Source organism: Pocillopora verrucosa, chromosome 10, assembly GCF_036669915.1.
Source record: "Pocillopora verrucosa isolate sample1 chromosome 10, ASM3666991v2, whole genome shotgun sequence".
In the NCBI taxonomy this organism is placed as follows: Eukaryota; Metazoa; Cnidaria; class Anthozoa; order Scleractinia; family Pocilloporidae; genus Pocillopora; species Pocillopora verrucosa.
Genome location: NC_089321.1, coordinates 913,164 through 933,402, shown reverse-complemented (window position 1 = coordinate 933,402; position 20,239 = coordinate 913,164). Strand labels below are relative to the sequence as shown.

At 37.5% G+C, this 20,239-nt stretch overlaps 2 protein-coding genes across 2 annotated transcripts; one reads left to right on the top strand and one right to left on the bottom strand.

Annotated features, from left to right (window-relative positions):
• The first annotated feature begins 21 nt into the window (after positions 1-21).
• Positions 22-3,105, top strand: LOC131800069 (protein NEL-like). The gene is made up of 4 exons (XM_059117745.2): positions 22-394; positions 1,275-1,424; positions 2,019-2,132; positions 2,588-3,105. Exons 1-4 carry the CDS (start codon positions 22-24, stop codon positions 3,103-3,105), a joined length of 1,155 nt encoding a protein of 384 aa, XP_058973728.2.
• A 3,614-nt stretch (positions 3,106-6,719) lies between these two features.
• LOC131800080 (F-box/LRR-repeat protein 2-like) lies at positions 6,720-19,288 on the bottom strand. Its single transcript, XM_059117762.2, has 16 exons — positions 19,120-19,288; positions 17,855-17,925; positions 16,088-16,142; positions 15,576-15,650; positions 14,788-14,882; positions 14,128-14,196; positions 13,366-13,461; positions 12,812-12,938; positions 12,399-12,473; positions 11,991-12,121; positions 11,226-11,286; positions 10,782-10,826; positions 10,284-10,340; positions 9,587-9,723; positions 9,151-9,226; positions 6,720-8,926 (listed from the first exon to the last, which is right to left on the bottom strand). The coding sequence occupies exons 1-16, from the start codon at positions 19,192-19,194 to the stop codon at positions 8,819-8,821; spliced, it is 1,353 nt and encodes a 450-aa protein (XP_058973745.1). The 5' UTR covers positions 19,195-19,288; the 3' UTR covers positions 6,720-8,818.
• Positions 19,289-20,239: the final 951 nt, after the last annotated feature.

Genomic DNA, 20,239 nt, shown 5'->3' with positions numbered 1-20,239 from the left:
CTAATGCCCCTGCTTCTATTAATGGTCACTTTAAAGGAAGTCTTCACACCCCAAAAATTGCAAAGCGAGGGCCATAAGGGATTACGAATGGTTTTGGTCGTGTTTGTGGTTTCGTCGATTTGCGGCAATATAACATTAGCCCAACAATGTGGAATCAAAAGTGACTCTTATTCTATCTACCAGAAGATGTTGAAGGGTCACACCTATAAGACATTCAAAACGTGGACCAGGTCATTCGATTGTAGAGACGCATGCTCATCTGACGTTAGATGCCAGAGCTATAATTTCGTCTTCCTGAGAGACACATGTGAGCTCAACAACAGAACCAAGCAGGCAAGACCGAACGACTTTGTAATAGATGTTGAAAGATATTACATGGAGAGGATATCCAGAGGTGAGGAAATAATCTTGTGAAATGCACACACTCAGCATTATTATATATGAGCTAGCCGTACGGTGCAAAGTCCACCAAATAGTAGTTTCGAGAGGTAAAATAAACTCAAAAGAGTGAACAACATGGTACGTAAAAGGGAATGCAACTCACAAGCATTGAAACCGGCTTAAGCCAAATTTTATACTGCACAGTCACCGCTTACCAGTGGCCACCGTTGAAGTACTAAGTGCGTTCATTGTTTGAGAGGTTATCTGACATAACTATGCGCAAGATATCCCTGCGCTTAAAGAGTTCGACAGTAATGAATCGAACCCAAACGATTAAAAGAACAATTTTATATCATAAGAGGTGAGTGAACAATAAAAAAATTGAAATTTGCGGTTTAAAAGTCAATTGTTTTCCTTCCGCATTATTTTCTCGTGAAGTCAAAACTCATCGACTCCTAGGGTGAACAAAACTCACCAACTCCCAAAGGGGAAACAACAACTTGGACTTTCGACTCTCACGTGATCATGTCGTGTACCTTAAAAACCGCAGCTAAATTATGAAACGAATTTTGAGTGGGAGGTATAACATAACACTGAATGTCAAGCTGGCACTCTAGATATAGTGAGTTTTGTCTCTCCGAGACCCTCAATGTTCCTCAAGGCGAAGACGAAGGGAAATAAAACTGACTGTCTCTCGTGAGGCCGATCAAAGTGCTTATTAACTTTGTCTCAACGGCCAAGATTCTTATTTTGTGAACCATATTGACCTACATTCGACAATAGGAACCAAACATGGTCATTCGTAAGTCATTAATATTATTTCTCTGGTTATATTGTGAAACCAGTTTGAAAAATTGTTCCTGATCACACAAATTTACATTTCCCCTTTTCAGTTTCCCTCGGCTCTATTCCCGAGTTGCCCGCTGATTCGTGCGCAGAGATCAAGGCGAGCGAAGGAGGACAAGCGGTTAGTGGTATTTATTGGTTGGACGCAACCAGAACTGGGAATTCAATTCTTGCTCGCTGTGACGTGAAAACAGAGGGTAAGCATAGTTTTTGCATGGTCCAATGGTCGTGAAATATAGTGAGTTATACAGGGTGTGAAGTGGTGGGGGAGGGGGGGGGGGTCGCCTCTTTACCAAGAGGATTACGACAAAAGGAGCCGAAGAAAAAATTGTACCAGCTGAGGGAAATGTGTAGAAAAGTTAGTTTTTTGTGTCCTAGCTAGTTCCTATCAGGCCCCAGCAGTATGCAGGACGTTTGTCACGCATAATCCTTGTGTGTAGCCCAACTCTCCAGCGAGTTCTGTGTAGCATGGTGGTAGAGCATCGGACCGCGAAAAAAGGTTTAAGGTTTGAATCCTTCCAGCTGGAGTCCTCGATCCCACGATCATGCCAAATGGATAACATCATTCTTTATTTTACGATCAGAGACGCGGGTAGATAGAATATATTTTGACATAAGAGGTATTTCAAGGGGAAGCCTATTGTCGAAAAGAACTGTATGAAAAGTGAGAAGGTTCCCGCGTTTTTTTCCTTCGGGGCGTGCCAACCCTATACTTTTCCTATTTTAGTTACTGTAGTTTTTACAATATAAAGAAAGATAAAACGATGACCCATAATTTCACCGTTGCATAGTTGCTGACTACTGTATCAAGCATCTGTGTTTCAAAAATACGAGCTGTGTAAATCAGCATGTGAACTACACGTGCTGGTGCAAAATTGGATGGACTGGAAACTATTGTGGAAAAGGTAAATTCACGTACTAGGCGTTAAAATTATAAAATGGTCCTAAACCCACAATGTCTCTTCAAAACGGGGACTTTTGCAGGACTTTTGGATCTAAACGTAAATAATATTCAGTAAGATTACAATCGTGGCGAACCAAATCCACCAAAATTTCCTCTAGTCACATCGTGGGAACACAAAACAAACAATTTGTCACGGTCGGGGAGACCCTATGCTTAACTGTATTGCAGTTGCTTGCATCTTTGATTTTTGCCATCTTCCATCACCATTTGGTAGGTCAGTTTCAGTAGGTCAGGAGAGATCAATGAGCATTGCACATAGACTCAAGTGCTCTTTAAGGCGGTAACAACATTTGTCCATGTAGTAGAAATAGAACTGTCTAGTACGCGTACTTGAAAATGATATTGTAGCTGTTTTGTGCATTTTCTTTCTAAACATCCATGCATCTTTGCCCGCAGATACGAATGAATGTACAGAGAAAGCTAATACTTGCCCAGCTCAGCCATCATGTGTCAATTCTATTGGTTCATACCGCTGTAATTGTCGGTCTGATTGGAGAGATCGAGGTGCACACACCTGCATCGATGTTGACGAGTGCTTGGTGGGATCTCACAGTTGTCCATCAAATTCACGGTGTTCTAATACTCCAGGTTCCTACCGCTGCATCTGTTTGGCAGGTTGGAGAAACCAAGGACCCAGCACTTGTGTTGATATTGACGAGTGTTCTGTTGGATCACACAGCTGTCCATCAAACTCAAGATGTTCCAACACAATAGGCTCCTACCTTTGCCGTTGCAAATCTGGTTTCACTCAACCCTACTCGAGATCACGTTGTCAAGATATCAACGAATGTACAACAGGAAGCCATTCGTGTTCCTCCTACGGCAACGCCTATTGTGTGAATACCATTGGCTCCTACTATTGTCGCTGTAACCGCTGTTACTACATGTCTGGACGCAGCTGTAATCGTAAGTAGTATATTACATTAAAGATTTCTGCATTTTAGCCTTCCATACAACCAGTGATAAGTTGCTTACTGAGTGGAGCACTGAATTGGTATCACAAGTGATACGTTAATTAAAACAAGTTGCTTATGTCTTTCAGCTGTCACTACTGTTACTAAAAAAACTGTATGTTTATCAATTTTCTTCCAATAGCTGACTGTCGCCTCGACACCCAGTACTATTACACAAAGAGCTACACCTCCTATAGAGACTATTATACCAACGGTTGCTGGCTTATTCTAAGGTGCCGAAAATACAGGTAGGCAAACCCACTTTATTTTTATTGCTGATCGAACCTTGGTTTGTTTTAAAGGATGAATTAAGCACCCTTTCTCGTCTAAGCACAGCACACTGTATCATTAGAACACAGATACTTTCAGTACGAGTTCAAAGCTAGCGCTCGAAATAAGGGAGAGGGTGGGGACAGTGTCACTTTATAAAGAACAGCTTAAGATGGGTACTTTTAAACTATATCTGGCCGTAGGTGGCTAAATACAGATACCTTTTAAGGTACTTAACCATTTACAATTTCCAAGCAGCCACTCATGTTGTTGAATAAAACCCCTCTGCCCCTAAGCCTGTCTTGATTGTGCTCGACAACTTTTGCACAACTTTTGGCGTTTGGAGCAACTTTTTGCGGTTCTTGCAACCTCGAGCAATTTTGACCTTTTTTGCGCAATTTTTGAGCAAAGTAGAGGTTAAGTGCTGATATCAAGCACGAAAAAATAAACGATTTCATAAAAAAAATTCAATTTATACGAATTTCTTGAATGGTTACCAACGTTTCGAACACAAATGAACTAGGTGTTTTATTCCGTTAGACTCAAAAGTATTCTGAAATTTCGCCCATGTTTGCGAGTAACTCTTTGAAGCTTAGTTTCAAACTATTTCTTTTGACCGATGTTGGCAATTGTTGTAAAGAGCGAGAAACAAAGCTTTCAATTAATATTTACACAAAAATATCAAGAAATTTAGGAAGCAGCTTTTTGGATTTTCGGCAATTTTGTTAGCTACTTTTTAGCATTCCAGTGAGCAACTTTCCAGCATTTTACGAGCACAATCGGAACAGGTCTATCTGCCCACTTTTGTAGAGATCACCTTCTATGGAAAAAGACGTCATACAAGTGTACTGGCTCTTCTTTGGGAGCTAGTGATAGGAATGGAAGTAAACGCCCATCACACCGAAAAACTTCTCAAGGAAATAAATAGAGCATTGTTACCATGCCAGTATCAGTCAGAAAAACTATCCTTACAATCGTACGAATTACCCGCGGCATTAACTTTTCGTTGGGTAAATGCCATATTGATAGTGCTGTTGAAATATTATTAATCATTGTTAAGTTTATTGTCATTGCTTTTATTTGCCAGAACAAAATGGATATCAAAAATGGTTCAAAAAAGCCGTCAAGTTTGGGTGAAGAACCGTGTTGGGGCAAGCTGCCCGTGTTGAACCATGGCACTGAAGAGATTTCTAAGCCAATCGTCAGGGAAACAAAGAAAAACCTATGCAATCCAGGACCATTTTCGACTGCAAAATTAAAATCTTGTAAAACAGACTAAGAAAATGTACGCCCTATCGACGGTATATTTCTCAAAAACAAGAATAATTAATAAAGAAATAAATAAATAACTGAGTAAATGAACTAATAATTATGTAATATTATTGTAAACTGTCTATGAAATATGTTGATTTGCGTCATGAATTTCTAAAATCAATTAAACATATATATGCAAAAAACCACGCCTAAACTACTAAAAAGTGGTTGTTTAAACACATTTTTATGAATTTTCTGCCTCTGATTTTTCTTGTAGAGAATTATTTTGTTCATTTTTTCACCCAGTAGAGAAGAGCACTCACATGACGGAATTAATTTCTCTAGATTGTTTTTTTAAAGCTGTTACAGCGTTTTGAACGAAATGAACGAAAGTCTTAAGCATTAGAAAAAATTAAGGGGCTTATATCGTTTATTTCTTTGTTTTTAATTTGTTTATTATGCCATTTTATAATTATAATACATCTGTGGAAATAAGAGGAATAACATCTACATAAACATAACTGGAAATTTGACATGTGGCTAGGGAAACCCTCAGAGAAACCAAGATGCTCATACGAGTTACAGGCTTCTTCATGTCATTTTTATATGGCACCAATGCAAGATACGCAATTATCTGTAAAATCGGTCCATGTTGTATCGGGAAATTGTATACCTTTCTCAAATAAAGTAGTTTCGAAAAATTAAAATTGGAGGCTTTGTATAATTCTGTTACTGGGGATTGTGGTTTTTCGCCAGAAGACAAAGCTAAGGTTTTCCGCTTGAATATTTGTATGCTACCTGTAGTTTCGTCATCAATAAAATATTAGAAAAAGATTTTAGCTTCAGTCTATTGTACAACGCAATCAATATCTTGTGGAAACAAAAAACACAGCAGAAACTCATGGAGTTTTAACCGATGCGCGTTGTTTCGGCAAATCAGGAGCAACTTTAGGCTTCGCCAAATGAGGGCGGTATTAACTCCCTTTAACCTTAAATTACAAGTCTTTGGCTCAATCATCGCGTCACAGACCATCAACGCATATGCATGAGACCTATTCATGTACAGGTCACGCAATTTAGGCCCAGAAAACCAAGCTGTAGAAACCAATCTTCCGCCTAGCCCCAGTCCGCGTGGCTGTCCATAAACTTTGACCTTCACGCGGATCATGCAAATGAAAAAGTGTCGCGAGTGCGTTATTATGCCAGCCGTATTCCCAAATCGTCAGGAAAATGGATCTTTCATCGAGTGTATTGTATTTCCTATGTAATTCGTGTTTTCTATGTCATTCCTATGTTGTTTCCAATCTTGTTTCCAATCTTGTAATTAGTTGTTACATTTTTGATGTGTTATGCTTGTAACACGTTAAGTTAAAAACCACTATCAGTAACGTGTAAGTAGAAGATTAGTAGAAATTTACTGCTGGTGAGTTGGTTATTCAAGCCATTGGCAACTGGAGTGCGCACAAGAATTCCTGTAGTGCACAAGAATTCTTGTTTTTCGTCCCTCAAGCGGGATAGATTTCAAGGCGCGCGGTATTCTCGTAGGGGCTAATAAAATGAAACGATTTTGATCTGCGCATTGCACTCCCCACAAACACCAATTTCCATAATTTAGTGCGACATGCAACATCTCGGTAACATAATATTTTATAAGTCTTATGAGTCCGGTAAAACTAGAAGCCGGTCTGAGTCTGAGGCGCATCTGACACTCGTAATGTACGCTTTCCTATAACAACCGTTTTCACGAAAGGCTGTTACTCGAGCCAAGTCTCCCACCCATTCCAAACTTATTCCAGGTTACATGGCATGAATCGACCGAGAGTATCCCTACTCCCCCCTGGATGGGATATTAGTCCATTGCAAGGTCACCCCCCAGCATTTAATCAGGCTTTCCTCACAGTTCGCCAGTATCCATTTACACTCGTAGGTGGAGAGAGGAACACATTAACCCGAACCCTCCCCGGGCCTGTCAGCTCGGAGTCCTGCGTACTAGCCCTTCGGCCACTGCGTTCATGTTTCGCGACAGGTAACACACCATAACAGACATCATCTCAAGTTCTTGTAGTTTTTACCTTATTTTTATTTTAATCAGTTCATTCCCCTATTTCCAATCATGATTAAAAGCAACAACTTCACGGCGTGCCGTAAAACAAACTCTGCACTAACATCAAATTGGAACACTGTTTAAAAAGTCACAACTACCAAAGCAAATGGTAGAAGTAATTAACCCTTCCAACCCCAAGATCAGAGAGTTGCCTAATAGAATTTCACGCCACATCTGCAAGAGCTGAGTCTCTTCACTCTTAACCTGTCTACTTCAGAATGTGATGATATGATCAGGAGAAGTTGCGCACGAGTCTTTCCAGAGACTAGAGGGGTTACGCCATACAATTATGTGAATAAGTATGTTTAACACTCGCTGTACTGGCTTCAAATGCTCTGAACATAACTATCTAAGCTATAGGAACACAAGACCCTTCCTGACCGGCAGGGGATTGGGGCTGATGAGGGTCACAGACCATCATCCGCGTAAAGTTGAAATCCAAGAAAGCTTGAGTGATGCGTGATTTCCAAACAGCTTTTCGTTGCCAAAATCAGATACAACTTTGTAAAGCAATAAAGCGTAACCCTTCATAACAGAGCAATAAAAAGCCAGTAAACTTGTCAGTCTGTTTTTGACTAACTGGGCGGTTACACAACGATCCCCACTCATAGTCCTATAGGAATCACTGATGCGCTGCGATCGTTACGTTACGTTACATCACACAATGTTAACGTGAAGGCAGCCTAGCGGAAAAAAGCTCGAGCACACGAGGAGTTTGAGTTTGCCGACGCAGGGATAAAAGAAAATGCTGACGAGAAGGAAAAGCGGTGGGAGAGCTAAAGTCTCGCTTCTAACAAAATAAACCATTTTCTTTAACGTTTGCAAAAATGTTTTCGTCATGAAACAAAACAGGAAGAGCCACCTTTATAACAAGAACAACAAAAAGAACAGAGGAAAAGACTATTAACATCACAGTGACCCAACACAGGGCACATTTGCCCGGGGCGAGTGTAGCAAGTTCAGAATTAAATAAATTAGATCATTACGGAGACCGTTTGGCTTTATATACAGAAATTATTAAAATGGCCCTTTATATTAACACTATAAACAAAATTGCCTTAAAATCATCACCATATCGAAGAAAAATCGATTCCTACCATTGATTCATTCAGCAATTATTTAAAGCACCTATGAGAACCGTTATATTTACATTTACTTTGGCAACATTAAAATGGCTTGAAAAATGAAATGGTTCACTGCATTAAACATTCTGTTTGTGGAAATTTTCCTTTCGCTGGCTTTAAAATACTTCTAGCAAATACAATCTCTACGCACGTTAACCCTAACCCGTTATTGAATTTAGGCTTCGTGCCTCTGGCTAATGGATGTACCTAAATCATTTCTGTTATGTTTTTTTTTTGTTTTTTTGTTTTTTCAGTAATGCAAGAATATCGACTTACAACACTCAAATAAGAACATAAGTTTAGGAAAAGGAGGAAAGTGGAAAACAAGGGGGAGTCTTCGAGGTGAAGAGAGGGGAGATGGGTTTGAGGCAGAAGAAAAGAGAAGCCAGGTAGGAGGCGGAAGATATGCAGGAAGATAGGAAGGCAAAAGCCAGGAGGAAGGAGAGAGAAGGAAAGAAGAATGTACAGGGTAGAAAACAGGTGAGAAATAAGGTAGGGAAGGGATACAAAGAGGGAGGAAGGAGGAGGGGACAAAAGGAGCGGTTAAGACTGAACAAAGCAGGAGAAGAACACCCACGAACCGAGGACCCTACTTAAAGACACTCAAACCGAAACAACTTAAACCCTTTAACTCCCAAGATCTGATTGTTAATTCTCCCCTCTACCTGCTACTCATTTCCTTGTATATTAATTATGAGAACTTGATGGTAGATCAAGATAACAACTTCTACATGATAAGTTTGAACATTCTCATTACCTGTTTGCTGAATGATGAAAAGATATTATAGGGAGAAGTTACATGTTGATCACTTCTAGGAGTTAAAGGGTTAAGAAGGCAAATAAGGGCAAGAACAAGGACATGATTGATACAGCATGTGGCGACTGGGTGCTACAGGACGTTATGGAATTATATGTTACGATACTATAACACCACACAGCATCGACACATTCTCTGTCGTCCGCCACCGACACTCGGGGGAGGGGTGACAGGGGCGAAGTATGCGTGAACTTTTAAGTCCGGTAGTTGCGCCTGAAGAGGAACCAAAAAAACAGCGTCAAACGACACTTGTGTAGCTGAACTGAGGGAGCTTACCACTCGTGACAACGAGTAGGCTGCTATGGCTTATTTCCTTACACAAATCCACCCATGTAAGTAGTCACTTCGCAATGTAACTGTTTGGTTTTTTTTTTCCCGTTTTTAATATCATCAACAAAAATAAAATAGGTAATCTTGCTTGATACAAACAAACTAACCTTAAGTCTTCTAATTCCCGCTCTTGTGATCAACTGGCAATCGTAAAGTTCTATTCTCTTGAGTTCTCGGCAGTTTCTGTATTTAAGTTAACAAGGCCAAAGAAAACCTTTTCAATTACGAATCCACACCACTAAATTAATTGTTTATCCGTTTTTCTCCTCCATTACTCATTTTCTTCCCAGCCGATGAATGACGTATCACGATGCGCTTGCCGTAGTGTTTTCATTTATTCAATTCTTTTAGTCTTTACGACAAAAGCTACAAGAATGTCAGGTGTAGTTCAGTTTGAACCTCTCTCAAAGCTCCTCCAAAACAATGTGAGTTTCCATTGACATAAATCAATTCGACGCAAAAAGACGAGCAAAACCCAAAACTTGCCAGTATTTCGATCGATAAAACTATATTTGGAACGAGAACTGATCAATGTTTACTCACATTAAATGTTCCAGGGCGTTGTCTGTGATAAGAGGGCAGTTATCCAATTCCAGGACCTCAATATGATCCACAGCACAGGGACTGCCACCTAATTGTCTAATGCCTTCGTCTGTTATAAGCTCGCAATGGGAAAGACTCTGTAGAGAGTAATACAGTGACACGAAGTTCACTACTCAGCCCATTTCGTCGGGCCTTCGGATGCCACCAAACTCCCCATTTGCTCGTTAGAGTGACTGGCATCTAATTTATCCTCACAATATCACCTCTGAATCACAAAGGTCATCGAGAATCTCCAACTAAAGAAGCTCTTGATTGTTAAACAATTTCTCCTTTCAGCACGTCAGGAATTGTATAGAGAATAGAATGGAGAATATGCATATTGATATTGGGGGGAGAGGCGTCCATTTGCCGAGGAAACACATCCAGCTGAAAAACTGTTTCCTAACTATTTTGAAACAGGAACTTCAAAATGACGCGCGTATGATTTTACTTGAATATATTTGGATTAGTTGGTTGGGAATTTACAAAATTAGTTTGCCCTTTGCAGACTTACACAAAAGTAAAGGATCATTGTCAGTGTCAGCAACTACGTACTTACCCCTCCCCTAACCCAACATTAACCCCTACCTTTTAGGGGAGGGGTAAGTGCGTAGTTGCTCAGATACTGACATTGATCCAAAGTAAACAACAAACTCACTAGTTTCTCTAAGCCAGAACACCAGAGTGATAAGTGATTCAAAGTAGTGTCTGTGATCTAAACGAGAAATAGAGCATGTTAATGCATGATGTACTTCTTATCTGAAGGCCAAACGCAAGTTGACAGTCCTTCAAAACCAAAATATTCGATTCTCGATTTGCGGAAACGTCCAAGCTCGAGGTTCGAGCCGAGTTCCGGGGCGTCCGAAGCCGTTCGAGAAATTATCGGGGGCTTTCGGGAAGTTTTCGACTCGAGTCCTTAACTCTTCATACTCCGGAAGAAAATGATTCTCATGTTCTCCTGATATCCGTGAAAATTGCTGTAAATTAGCGGTTGAGCATTCGAAGGCAAACGAACGACCGCGGTTCTTTTGCTACTTCTTACTTAGAGAAAGAAAAGAGGTTACTATTTTGGGAGAAATATGCCTTCTGAAACCAACTCATGCATGAAGCAACATAATGGGCATTTTTTTAAAGTAAAATAATAAAATGTGCTCACCAAAACACACTCTTCTAAATCCATGCGTTGGAGATTATTACAACCCTAAAACAGAATTGAAATAATTTAATTCTTCTGATTACTGACAAATGTGCTTTAAAATGCTCATAATTATGTCTTAACCTAGAAATCAATTCCATGAACAATAATTAATCTCATTGGCTAAGAATATTCTGGAAAAAAAAACTGAGATGCTACTATGTAGCTTTATAACGTCAGTAACTTCTTTCACAAAGTCTAGTCACTGTCATTAAAAATTTCAAGTGCTCTACAACCAATCTTGGTAGAAAACTGCACATCAAAGCTCTTTTTGGAGCATTATGTGAAAACTTTTATTATTTTTCTCATGTGTCCATGAAATACTGCGTATAAACTGAAAAAGAGGAACACAGAGTGCCATGTTTAATTGTAAGCAAGCTTTTAATAGCAATTGAAAGCACTTACCCTACAAAGTGCTTGGAACCCCGCATCTGTAAACTGTGAACACTGTGCAGCTTCTAAAGTTCTGCAAGGCAACCAAAAATAAAGTGTTTTTATTAAAAGCCATCCACATAAGACTGAACCTTGACAACAAGAACAAAGACAGTGAAACATAAAATAATTCCAAAAGCACGGGTGACAACATTAAATATAACAACAACAACGACAACAACAATGACAACAACAATGACAACAAAAAAACAACAACAGGAGAGCTGTATGAAAGCCGCCTGCTGAGGCAGCATTTCCTCAAAATGCAAGAATCACAACTGACCGCAACACTAAAAGAGGTGTATCCATTCATGAAAAACGCATGGTACAAAGTAAGGAAAACTTTTATTGAGAGGTGGAGATTGAAATAGTCAAAATATACATGCCAAAGAAAAAGAAGAAATAGACAAGTAATGATAGATGTCTGACTAGTTTGTTGAAACTGAGTAGAGATGAGGGTACATTGTATTACTGATCAACTATTAGCCTCAATACACTAAGTCTTTCTTGGCGTTCACATCATTTGACAATGAAGTTGCAATTCTAGAATTTAATGTGCTTTAAAGTAAACAAATTGCAAACTGGTTTCTAAACATTGGACTCAACTTGCTGTTCATGATCTGAAAATCCATATCATAGTATGTATTTGAATGTACATCTACATTTATTGAATGTAATACAAATTGATGGTATAGTTCAACATATTTAAAAAATACATATATAGCTGTGAGCTCTTACCTAAGCCCATGGCTGTTACTTCCCAGATGTTGAAGTGCCACATCTGTCAGCTGTATACAGCCAGATACACACAGAAATGAGATCTCCCGACAATGTTCACTGACTGCCTTTACAGCATTATCTTTTATATTCTGAAAGGGAGAGAAGTTAAGAGAATGATTTAGAAACAAATAACTGTTGAGAGTGACATATTTGGAGCAAGTCTTCTATCGCAGTGACAGATAATAGTCATTAGTACAAGACAAAATGGGACTATAGGGAAAAATCTTCTGACCACAATTTATCTGGCAAATAATATTGCTATGTCAAAAGTTAAGTATTAATAAAACTAAACTAAAAGTAATTCAACTTTCAAAAAGTACCAATTTTGCAAATATGCCATTCAAATCTCAGAAACAACTATTGTACCTCACAGCTGTGTAAGTTGATAGTGTGAAGTTGGGCACAATGTTTAGTAAGATGATATATCCCTTCATCTGTTACCTGCAAAGTGCAAAGGCAACAAAGTTTTGTTCATTAATTATTTTGAAGTAACTTGTTTTTGTTTGTTTGTTTCCTTGGTAGGGTTGGGGCAAGGGGGGGGGGAGGGAGGGGGGTCCATGGGGCGTGGGGTGTGGGATAAGGAGATAAACCAAAGGTGGTTCAGGTAACAAAATTTTGATATATATATATAGAGGGAACCAAGTTTCTGTGGTCAGCTGCAAGGCACAGTGAAGAAAAGCTAGACTCCATGTAAAAACTAAAAGATAACTTTGCCATTCACATGAGACAGCAAATAAAGGAAAAAAAATATTTATAATAAGTGCCAGTTCTTGACTCACCAATGAACATCCTTTTGCTATAAGTACTAGTAAGTCATGACAGCCTTGTGCTAGTAACTTAAGACCATGAGATGAGACTTGATTACACCATGATACATTAATGTACTGCAGCTTGGTGCAGCCTTTACTGTAAGACAAACAACAAAACAGTGTTTACGCTGAAGACACTGCAGGTTGATCCCTTTGTGATGCAAGCTGCATTGGCTAAGCATAGATAAACCTTATTAAGTGTACATATACCTATTTACAAACAAACTATTTACATGATTAAATTTGATATGAATTCACTTAGATACAATAAAAGTAATCTATATATCAATTATAGCAAATGGAAACCATATTATTACTTGTAAAGCTGCCATCATCATCATCATCATCATCATCATCATCATCATCATCATCATCATCATCATCATCATCATCATCATCATCATCATCATCATCATCATCATCATCATCATCATCATCACTGTGTTACAAAACAGCACATGGATCTTTCCTTTACCATAGAGTTACATGTACCCTGCGTAAACAATATGAGTGTGGCAACTAACCTTAGTGCACTAAGAGAGTTATCTGTGATTTGATGACAGGATGATATATCTAAATGCTTGAGTCGTCCACTGTAGTTACTTAAACTTATGGCAGTGCTGTGGAACAAGGAGAATACAATTAATTGCTGAAACCAGTGGGGAAAAAAAAAGTGAAAACAGAAAACCATTTATCTTTCTGTATAACTGAAAAATGTACAAGTCATATACACTGTAGTTGTACAAATTCATTCAATTTAAGAGTTTTATTTAAGGTATTCTCTAAAATTATCATTCATGAATTCTCAATGACTTTCATTCACTTTTTATATGTAGTCATTTTCTTTTGAGGTTGATGCAGGGAACCAAGAAAGGCAGAGAAGTCAAATCAAGTTTTAACCCTTTAACTCCCATGAGTGACCAAGACAGAATTTTTCCAATACAATATCAACCAGATAAGTGATGAGAATGAAGAAAAATATCAGTTTGGGGATAATTACTTGATTCAATACTAAATTCTCTGAACTAACATTATATGAATTGCATGGTTGACAGTAAGGAGAATGAAAAATTTGATGTGGGAGCTAAAGGGTTAAAATTATCAACATGATCTGCAGAGAGAGAACTTTTAGTCTTTTTTCTCCAGTCAGGCCCAACAGAGGTTTTAAATTATTCCACATCAAGATTAGCAATACTTAGAAATACACTATAATACACTTGTAAATATTCCTAGGTCTGCAATACCACTATGCTAAATAATTTTTAAACAAGAAGGGGGATCTGTACCTATCAGAAATTCTTCTACATCCATCTAAGACTAATTCCTCAATATTCTTGCACTGTTGAGCAAAGATTCTGAAAATGAAAACCAGATTATAGAGGTCAGCATTTATCCTTTGGTTCCACACCACAGAATCATGAAACATCTATCAATGAAAGTATAAAACAGGCATGGAGAGAAGGGAGGCAAGAGGAGTCATCGAACAGGTGCAGACAGCCAGGTTTACAATACAAGTCAGTAAAAGCATACAAGTAAACACACATGAAAGTAAAAAAAAAAAAACACTTCACTTTAATTACAGCAAGATATCATTTATTAAGCGATAAAAGCTAATAATTTTTATAAGTCTGGAAACTGTGGGCAGCTAAATGCAAAATAATGTATTATTTTACTCTCAGTGATAAGTAGAAAATGTTATTATAGGTATGACGTGTCAGTTTTCTAGGACTTAAGTTGCAACTTAAAAAGCTTGGGAGCCATTCTCTAGATAATATAAAGACAATCTATTTTAAATAAGTTTCTGCAAAAAATTCCAGATGAAAGTGCTTCACAAAATGACCTTAGCAACTCAACTTTTTGAGTCAACAAATGTGACTTCCCTAAACCTTGCTAATATCTTTAGCGTATCCTCATAAAGCATTGAACATTGAACACAACACACATACCTTAATGCCCCATCTCCAACACTCTTACATCCCCTCAAACTCAAGCTTCTTAGAAAGCCTACACATCTTCTTGACAAGTTCAGCACTACTGTCTCCTGAAAGTGTGTAATCATTTATCGGTGCTATTAATTATGAAAACTTCAGGAGGACCATAAATTATTAAACAATATCACACCTCATAAAGCTTTCTTACAACATTCACAAGAAATACCGATCAGACACTCAATCCCTTCACTAAGCATCTCATTAAAAACAAGCTCACTGAATAGCTAAGCATTTCCATCTCATACATACTTACTGAGATTTTCATTAATTCTTCAGTTATTATAAATAGTACAGGAAGTTTTCAACACCATAATGACCTAACCCTTTAATCTCTACGAGAGACTAGCATCTAATTTGTGGAGAAAGCGTGTGTGATGGGTTAAGAAATTTGAACCACTTGAACCACTTGAATGTAACATTGCCAATTAAGTAAACACCACAATATCAACACCTCCGTGGTCTTTCTGAGTACTATAGACTGTTTCAACCATAACCTCATTATAACAAAGGAATAACCTCAAAATATACCAATTTTGAAAACCAGCAGATTATCATTATCACTGAATTTTCATGGCAGGAAAAATTCATTTGAATTCTTGTGCCAATGAACATTAAAAATTATCTTCCTGTTTCCAAATCACAACTAATAAATCATGGTGGGTAAGCAAACCAAAAAAACTAGGCCGGAAAAAACTATTTCTTCATGAATGGTGCATGTATGGTTAGATAATGTTGATTTGTACCTCTATGTCTGTTTGAAAGTCAAACAAATTCACCCGTTGCCAGTTGCTTCCGTCCAAAGCCAACACATTCCAAAGCTACAAACATTTAACTTGTTGTTAGTATAAATTTTTTGTATACAGCTATTTCAAGAAAGGTTGTCAGAAAAAAAGGACAAAAGGGCATGCAACAATCTAGAAAGGTTATCTGAGCATCTATAATTTTTTTTAATTTTTAAGATGCACCATTTCAAACCCTGCACCACAGAGTGTAACTCTCATAAACAGCTTATTTCAAATTTGGAACCAGTGTAACCAAATTTAGGACACAATTTTTCCTGTTCATACTCATAAAACTGAAAAGTATGTGAAAGTACCAAAATACTAACAATTTGAAATTTGTCTTTGTGCCACACATAGGTTCCTTATTTACTGCATTTGACAATTTAGGATGGGTTGTTTCAGTAGTAACCTCCATTTGGTCTTCAATGTCTAGTTAGTAAACTGTAGTACTCATGCAGCCTTGGCTTCCTCACCTTTGACACCTGCGCACAGCGACACAGGGAAACTACATCCAGAAATGAAAAAATCCTTTGGGAAAAGAAGTAAATAAAGATATTGAGAAAAACTGACGCATACGTTATGGTCAAAGCGCTAAGGATTAAGAGATTCTTTTCAACACCTGCGCATTTCCGTGTTCCTACCCTAAAACCATATACTAGCCAAATAGGAAAAGATAAATAATTTATTAAATTCTCTCCTCTAGCTGCTACACATTTCCTTGTAAATTAGTTATGAGAACTTGGTGCTAGATCAAGATAACAACTTCTATCCCATAAGTTTGAATATTCTCATTACCTATTTGCTGATTATGTATGGATATTTTAGGGAGAAGTTTTATGTTAATCACTTCTGGGAGTTAAAGGGTTAATTAAAAAAAGATAAATTAATTAAATAATTATCTAACATATCAACTAAAACTCATTTACTGGATTAGATTTCAACTTTTTGAGCAGCAATATGAGCTGGAACATGTAAGAATTCACAGACTACATCACTCATGTTCAAATCTTGACCCTCTAATTTCAAAAGTGACTAAGACAAAATAATAATTATTTTGCCTCACAATATCAATATAACATCAAGCAAAGTGATTAGTGATGAGAATAAAGAAAAATATCCCTTGGGGGGTTATCAGTTGATCCAATACCAAATTCTCTGAGGTAACATAGGAAGAATTATAGATTGATAATAAGGAGAATTACTAAAAGATCTTGAGAGTGAAAGGGTTGATAAAAAAAAGTGAGTGAAAAAAAAACCCATCAAGATCATATCATTTCAATCCATTATTTAATAACCATTAACCCTTTAACTCCCAGATCAAATTTGTAATTCTCCCTACTGTCAACCATACAATTTTCATAATGTTAGTTCAGAGAATTTAGTATGGCATCAATTAATTATCCCCAAACTGATATTTTTCTTTTTTCTCATCACTTGTCTGGTTGATATTGTATTGATTTTGTAAGGAGAAATTCTGTCTTGATCACTCATGGGAGTTAAAGGGTTAAGAAAAAAGTGCATCTTTCCCTTTAACCATCACATGAAACTAAAGTATGTTCAAACTTATCGTTCCTTTTCATAACTGAAAATAAATATACATAAAAAGATTCATTAAATGAGTAACTATAAAATAATAAAAAAATAGTAAAAATGAACAATTCAAAATCCTTAAAAATCTTTTTTGTGGCTTTTAAGTGTATTGGTAAGGCAAACACAGGAATTTATCAGTTTGTACTTTGATTATTAAACAATCATTTATCAATATGTTAGTTCATTTGTTGATACAATGCAAATCTAAAAATAAATTTATACAGCTGCAACATTTTTCTTTCCAGATGCATCTAAGTAATGACAAAAAGCTTGCACCTTTATGATAAAGGTGTCACTTAGGATCATTGGGCAAGTATTATAAATACTACTACAGTAAGTATTTGCTGGGCTTATCAGAGTGGCTGTTGTCTTTTAAAACAATGTCTACTTTCCCTCTAAATTAAACTACATAATATTGTATTTGATTTCCCTTAAAGTACATTAGCATGCAAATTGTGAAGAGCACTATTTTGATGAGCATTAAAACAAACCTTATCTTTCTTTAAGACCTATCAATATCAAAATTTTCTCACTTAGGCAAGGTAAAAATTTTCTGCATGCATAATGACCCATTTATCTAAGTACCTTAAGACCTTCAAAGAGAACATACTTCACATCATCAGTGCACTAAAATCACTTCTCAAATTTACCTTAAAATAAGTTCCTTGGGTAGTTTCTTGTTTATCAAGGCTTGATCTTCATTTGTGTTAAAATTGTAAAGCTGAAATTTGAATGAGATTTGAAATATTAATAGGTTATTTGCCTGTGAGCTGTCAAAACACGCCGCCATTACAGAATTAAAATGACAGCTCTGAATGTAATAGGGACGACGACTGCAAGCTATAATTTCGTTCGAGGCAATATCCATATGGTTCCTCTAAAACACAACGTGTTGGCGTGGGAGAACCATTAACTTTTAGCAGTTTATGTTGAAAAATTCTTTCTCGATCAAGCTAGGTTTCAACAGGAAATTCGTTCGTGTCTATCTAGCATTGAAAATATTTATAAGCTGTGTGCAAGGTTTTAGCATGGTAGTGGAGAGCGATGAATTTATTTACATGGTAGAGGGAATTTCATTTAACCTTGAAACAGACGATAACGCTTCTTTTTTATCATATGTCCAAAAAAATGTCTTGTTTCCAACTTAAACCTCCAAAAGCACAGTTTTTTTAAGAAAGTAAAATGAAATAACAATTTTATACACGCTGAACACAATGGCAGTATAAATGTCGCATTCGATCGCGGACGTGTGAAATTCTACCAAAACCTTTCAGTCAGATTGGTATAACATACCAAGTGTTACGTTCCTAGCGATCACAATTGATCAATTTATTATTTAGAGATATAGTTTCGTCCTGGGATGAAAATGTTATGCAAGAAATACGTTTATTCTGGGGTTCAAAGCCGCACGTTTTTTCTGGGTCAATAAAGATAATTTATTGGAAGGAACGCTAGGGAAATGCGAACTGCAACCACGAAATCTTCTTGCAAGAATTTACGGGTGACAGTCAAGGCGCTTGCTCCTCTTCTCTACAGCACACAAAGCGTATTTACCACCGAGAAAGGATGTTTCGATAAATATTTTTACTCCATCCACTGCATCCGAAGCGACGGACTTGTCCACGAAACAAAACAAGGCAAAACAAAACATTTAAATGGCTAAATAGAGGACGAGCTATCGATTGCAAAGGAAATGCATGAGAGGTAGCACATTCTAGATGTAGCTAGCTTCTGACAACCAAATCGAAATTGAAGGATAAAGGCTATTTAAACTTAGCGACTGAAGCTGACTTCAGCTAGATGCAAATATCAGAAATAAATTTTTGTGGCACCGAGAAACGGAAACTAAATGACTATTGTTTGGGTACATCGCCGAACAATCTCATGGATTTGATGAAAATTCTCACAATCTTACCTCAAACCTGCTTCTAGAGTTAACCCTGGCGTGTGTATGGTTATAAGCTGTATGGTTGGTGTGGTTAGAGCACATTAATTTTGCTTATATTCTCGAGGTTCAACGACACAGCCTCCGCAGAGCTGCTGCTTGAACTCTTGTGTTTTTTTGTTTTTCACGAGCCAGATGCTTCGCGTCGAGATTTGTGGGTAATGATTTCCCACTTCCGGTGATAAACCGGAAGCAGATAAGACAATCCCAAAAGTTAAATTGGAAACAAAAAATATCAGTTAACGAAGGACCATGGGCAGTTCATGTTGTCTTGAAGTAAAATAAATAGTCGTCGTTGTGTATATCGTCATTTAATGTTATTCAACTTTCATCTTTTAGCAAATTAATTTTGTTATTGGTTTTTTCTTTGTAACTACAGGGGGCCAATACAGTTTCTGGCACGTTTGCTGGAAGTGCGTTAGTCTTTGCGGTATTTCGCTTTCACACACCTCACTACACAGAGTAAAAACGATAAATTTTCGTTTTAAGAAACAGTCACTTTTCAGTTTTTAATTATATTTTGTTTTCAAATAAACCTTAGTTTGCAGGTGCCACGTACGTGACTGCCCTTGATGAACTTTCATAACTTCAACTTTCGCGATTGCCGCCAGCTATTTAACTAATCACGGAACATGACGGCGAATCTTTTAAGGGCTAAAAAAATCAGAATTGATTCTTAAGGGTTAGAAAGCAGCTAAAGGAGCTAAGTCCAACTTGTTTAGTCGTGTTTTGCGACAACATCGCATAATTACCTTTGACACTGGTAACACAAAATTGGATAAGCAAACCAAAAGCATCGAAAACGGCTGCTAAGGATGAAGAAAATTCCCACAGATAGCAAACAACATTTTTTTTAAACTAACAGTCTAAACATCTTGAGGTGCTCGGAGGCCCAGGGCTCAAAGTACAGCTTTATCCCAAAGTCGCGTGCCCAACAGTGGTGTGATGTGACATCACGTTACCGCAGCCTCATGATATTATAGCGGGATTTACTTTCACCACAACGTTCACGTGATTAAAAGATCGAAAATAAAAGATCTGAAATAGATATTACCGCGAAAATAACCACGGTAGTTCCAAAAATACTGAT

Bases quoted from the DNA above. Each gene is read 5' to 3' on its own strand.
- LOC131800069 (XM_059117745.2), top strand. From the start codon at position 22: ATGGTCACTTTAAAGGAAGTCTTCACACCCCAAAAATTGCAAAGCGAG. The intron at 1,425-2,018 runs GTAAGCATAGTT...ACCGTTGCATAG, and splicing joins CTGTGACGTGAAAACAGAGG to TTGCTGACTACTGTATCAAG. The intron at 2,133-2,587 runs GTAAATTCACGT...CTTTGCCCGCAG, and splicing joins TGGAAACTATTGTGGAAAAG to ATACGAATGAATGTACAGAG.
- LOC131800080 (XM_059117762.2), bottom strand. From the start codon at position 19,194: ATGTGCTCTAACCACACCAACCATACAGCTTATAACCATACACACGCC. The intron at 15,651-16,087 runs GTGAGGAAGCCA...AAATGTTTGTAG, and splicing joins GCTGTGCGCAGGTGTCAAAG to CTTTGGAATGTGTTGGCTTT. The intron at 9,724-10,283 runs GTGAGTTTGTTG...TACTCTCTACAG, and splicing joins GTTCTGGCTTAGAGAAACTA to AGTCTTTCCCATTGCGAGCT.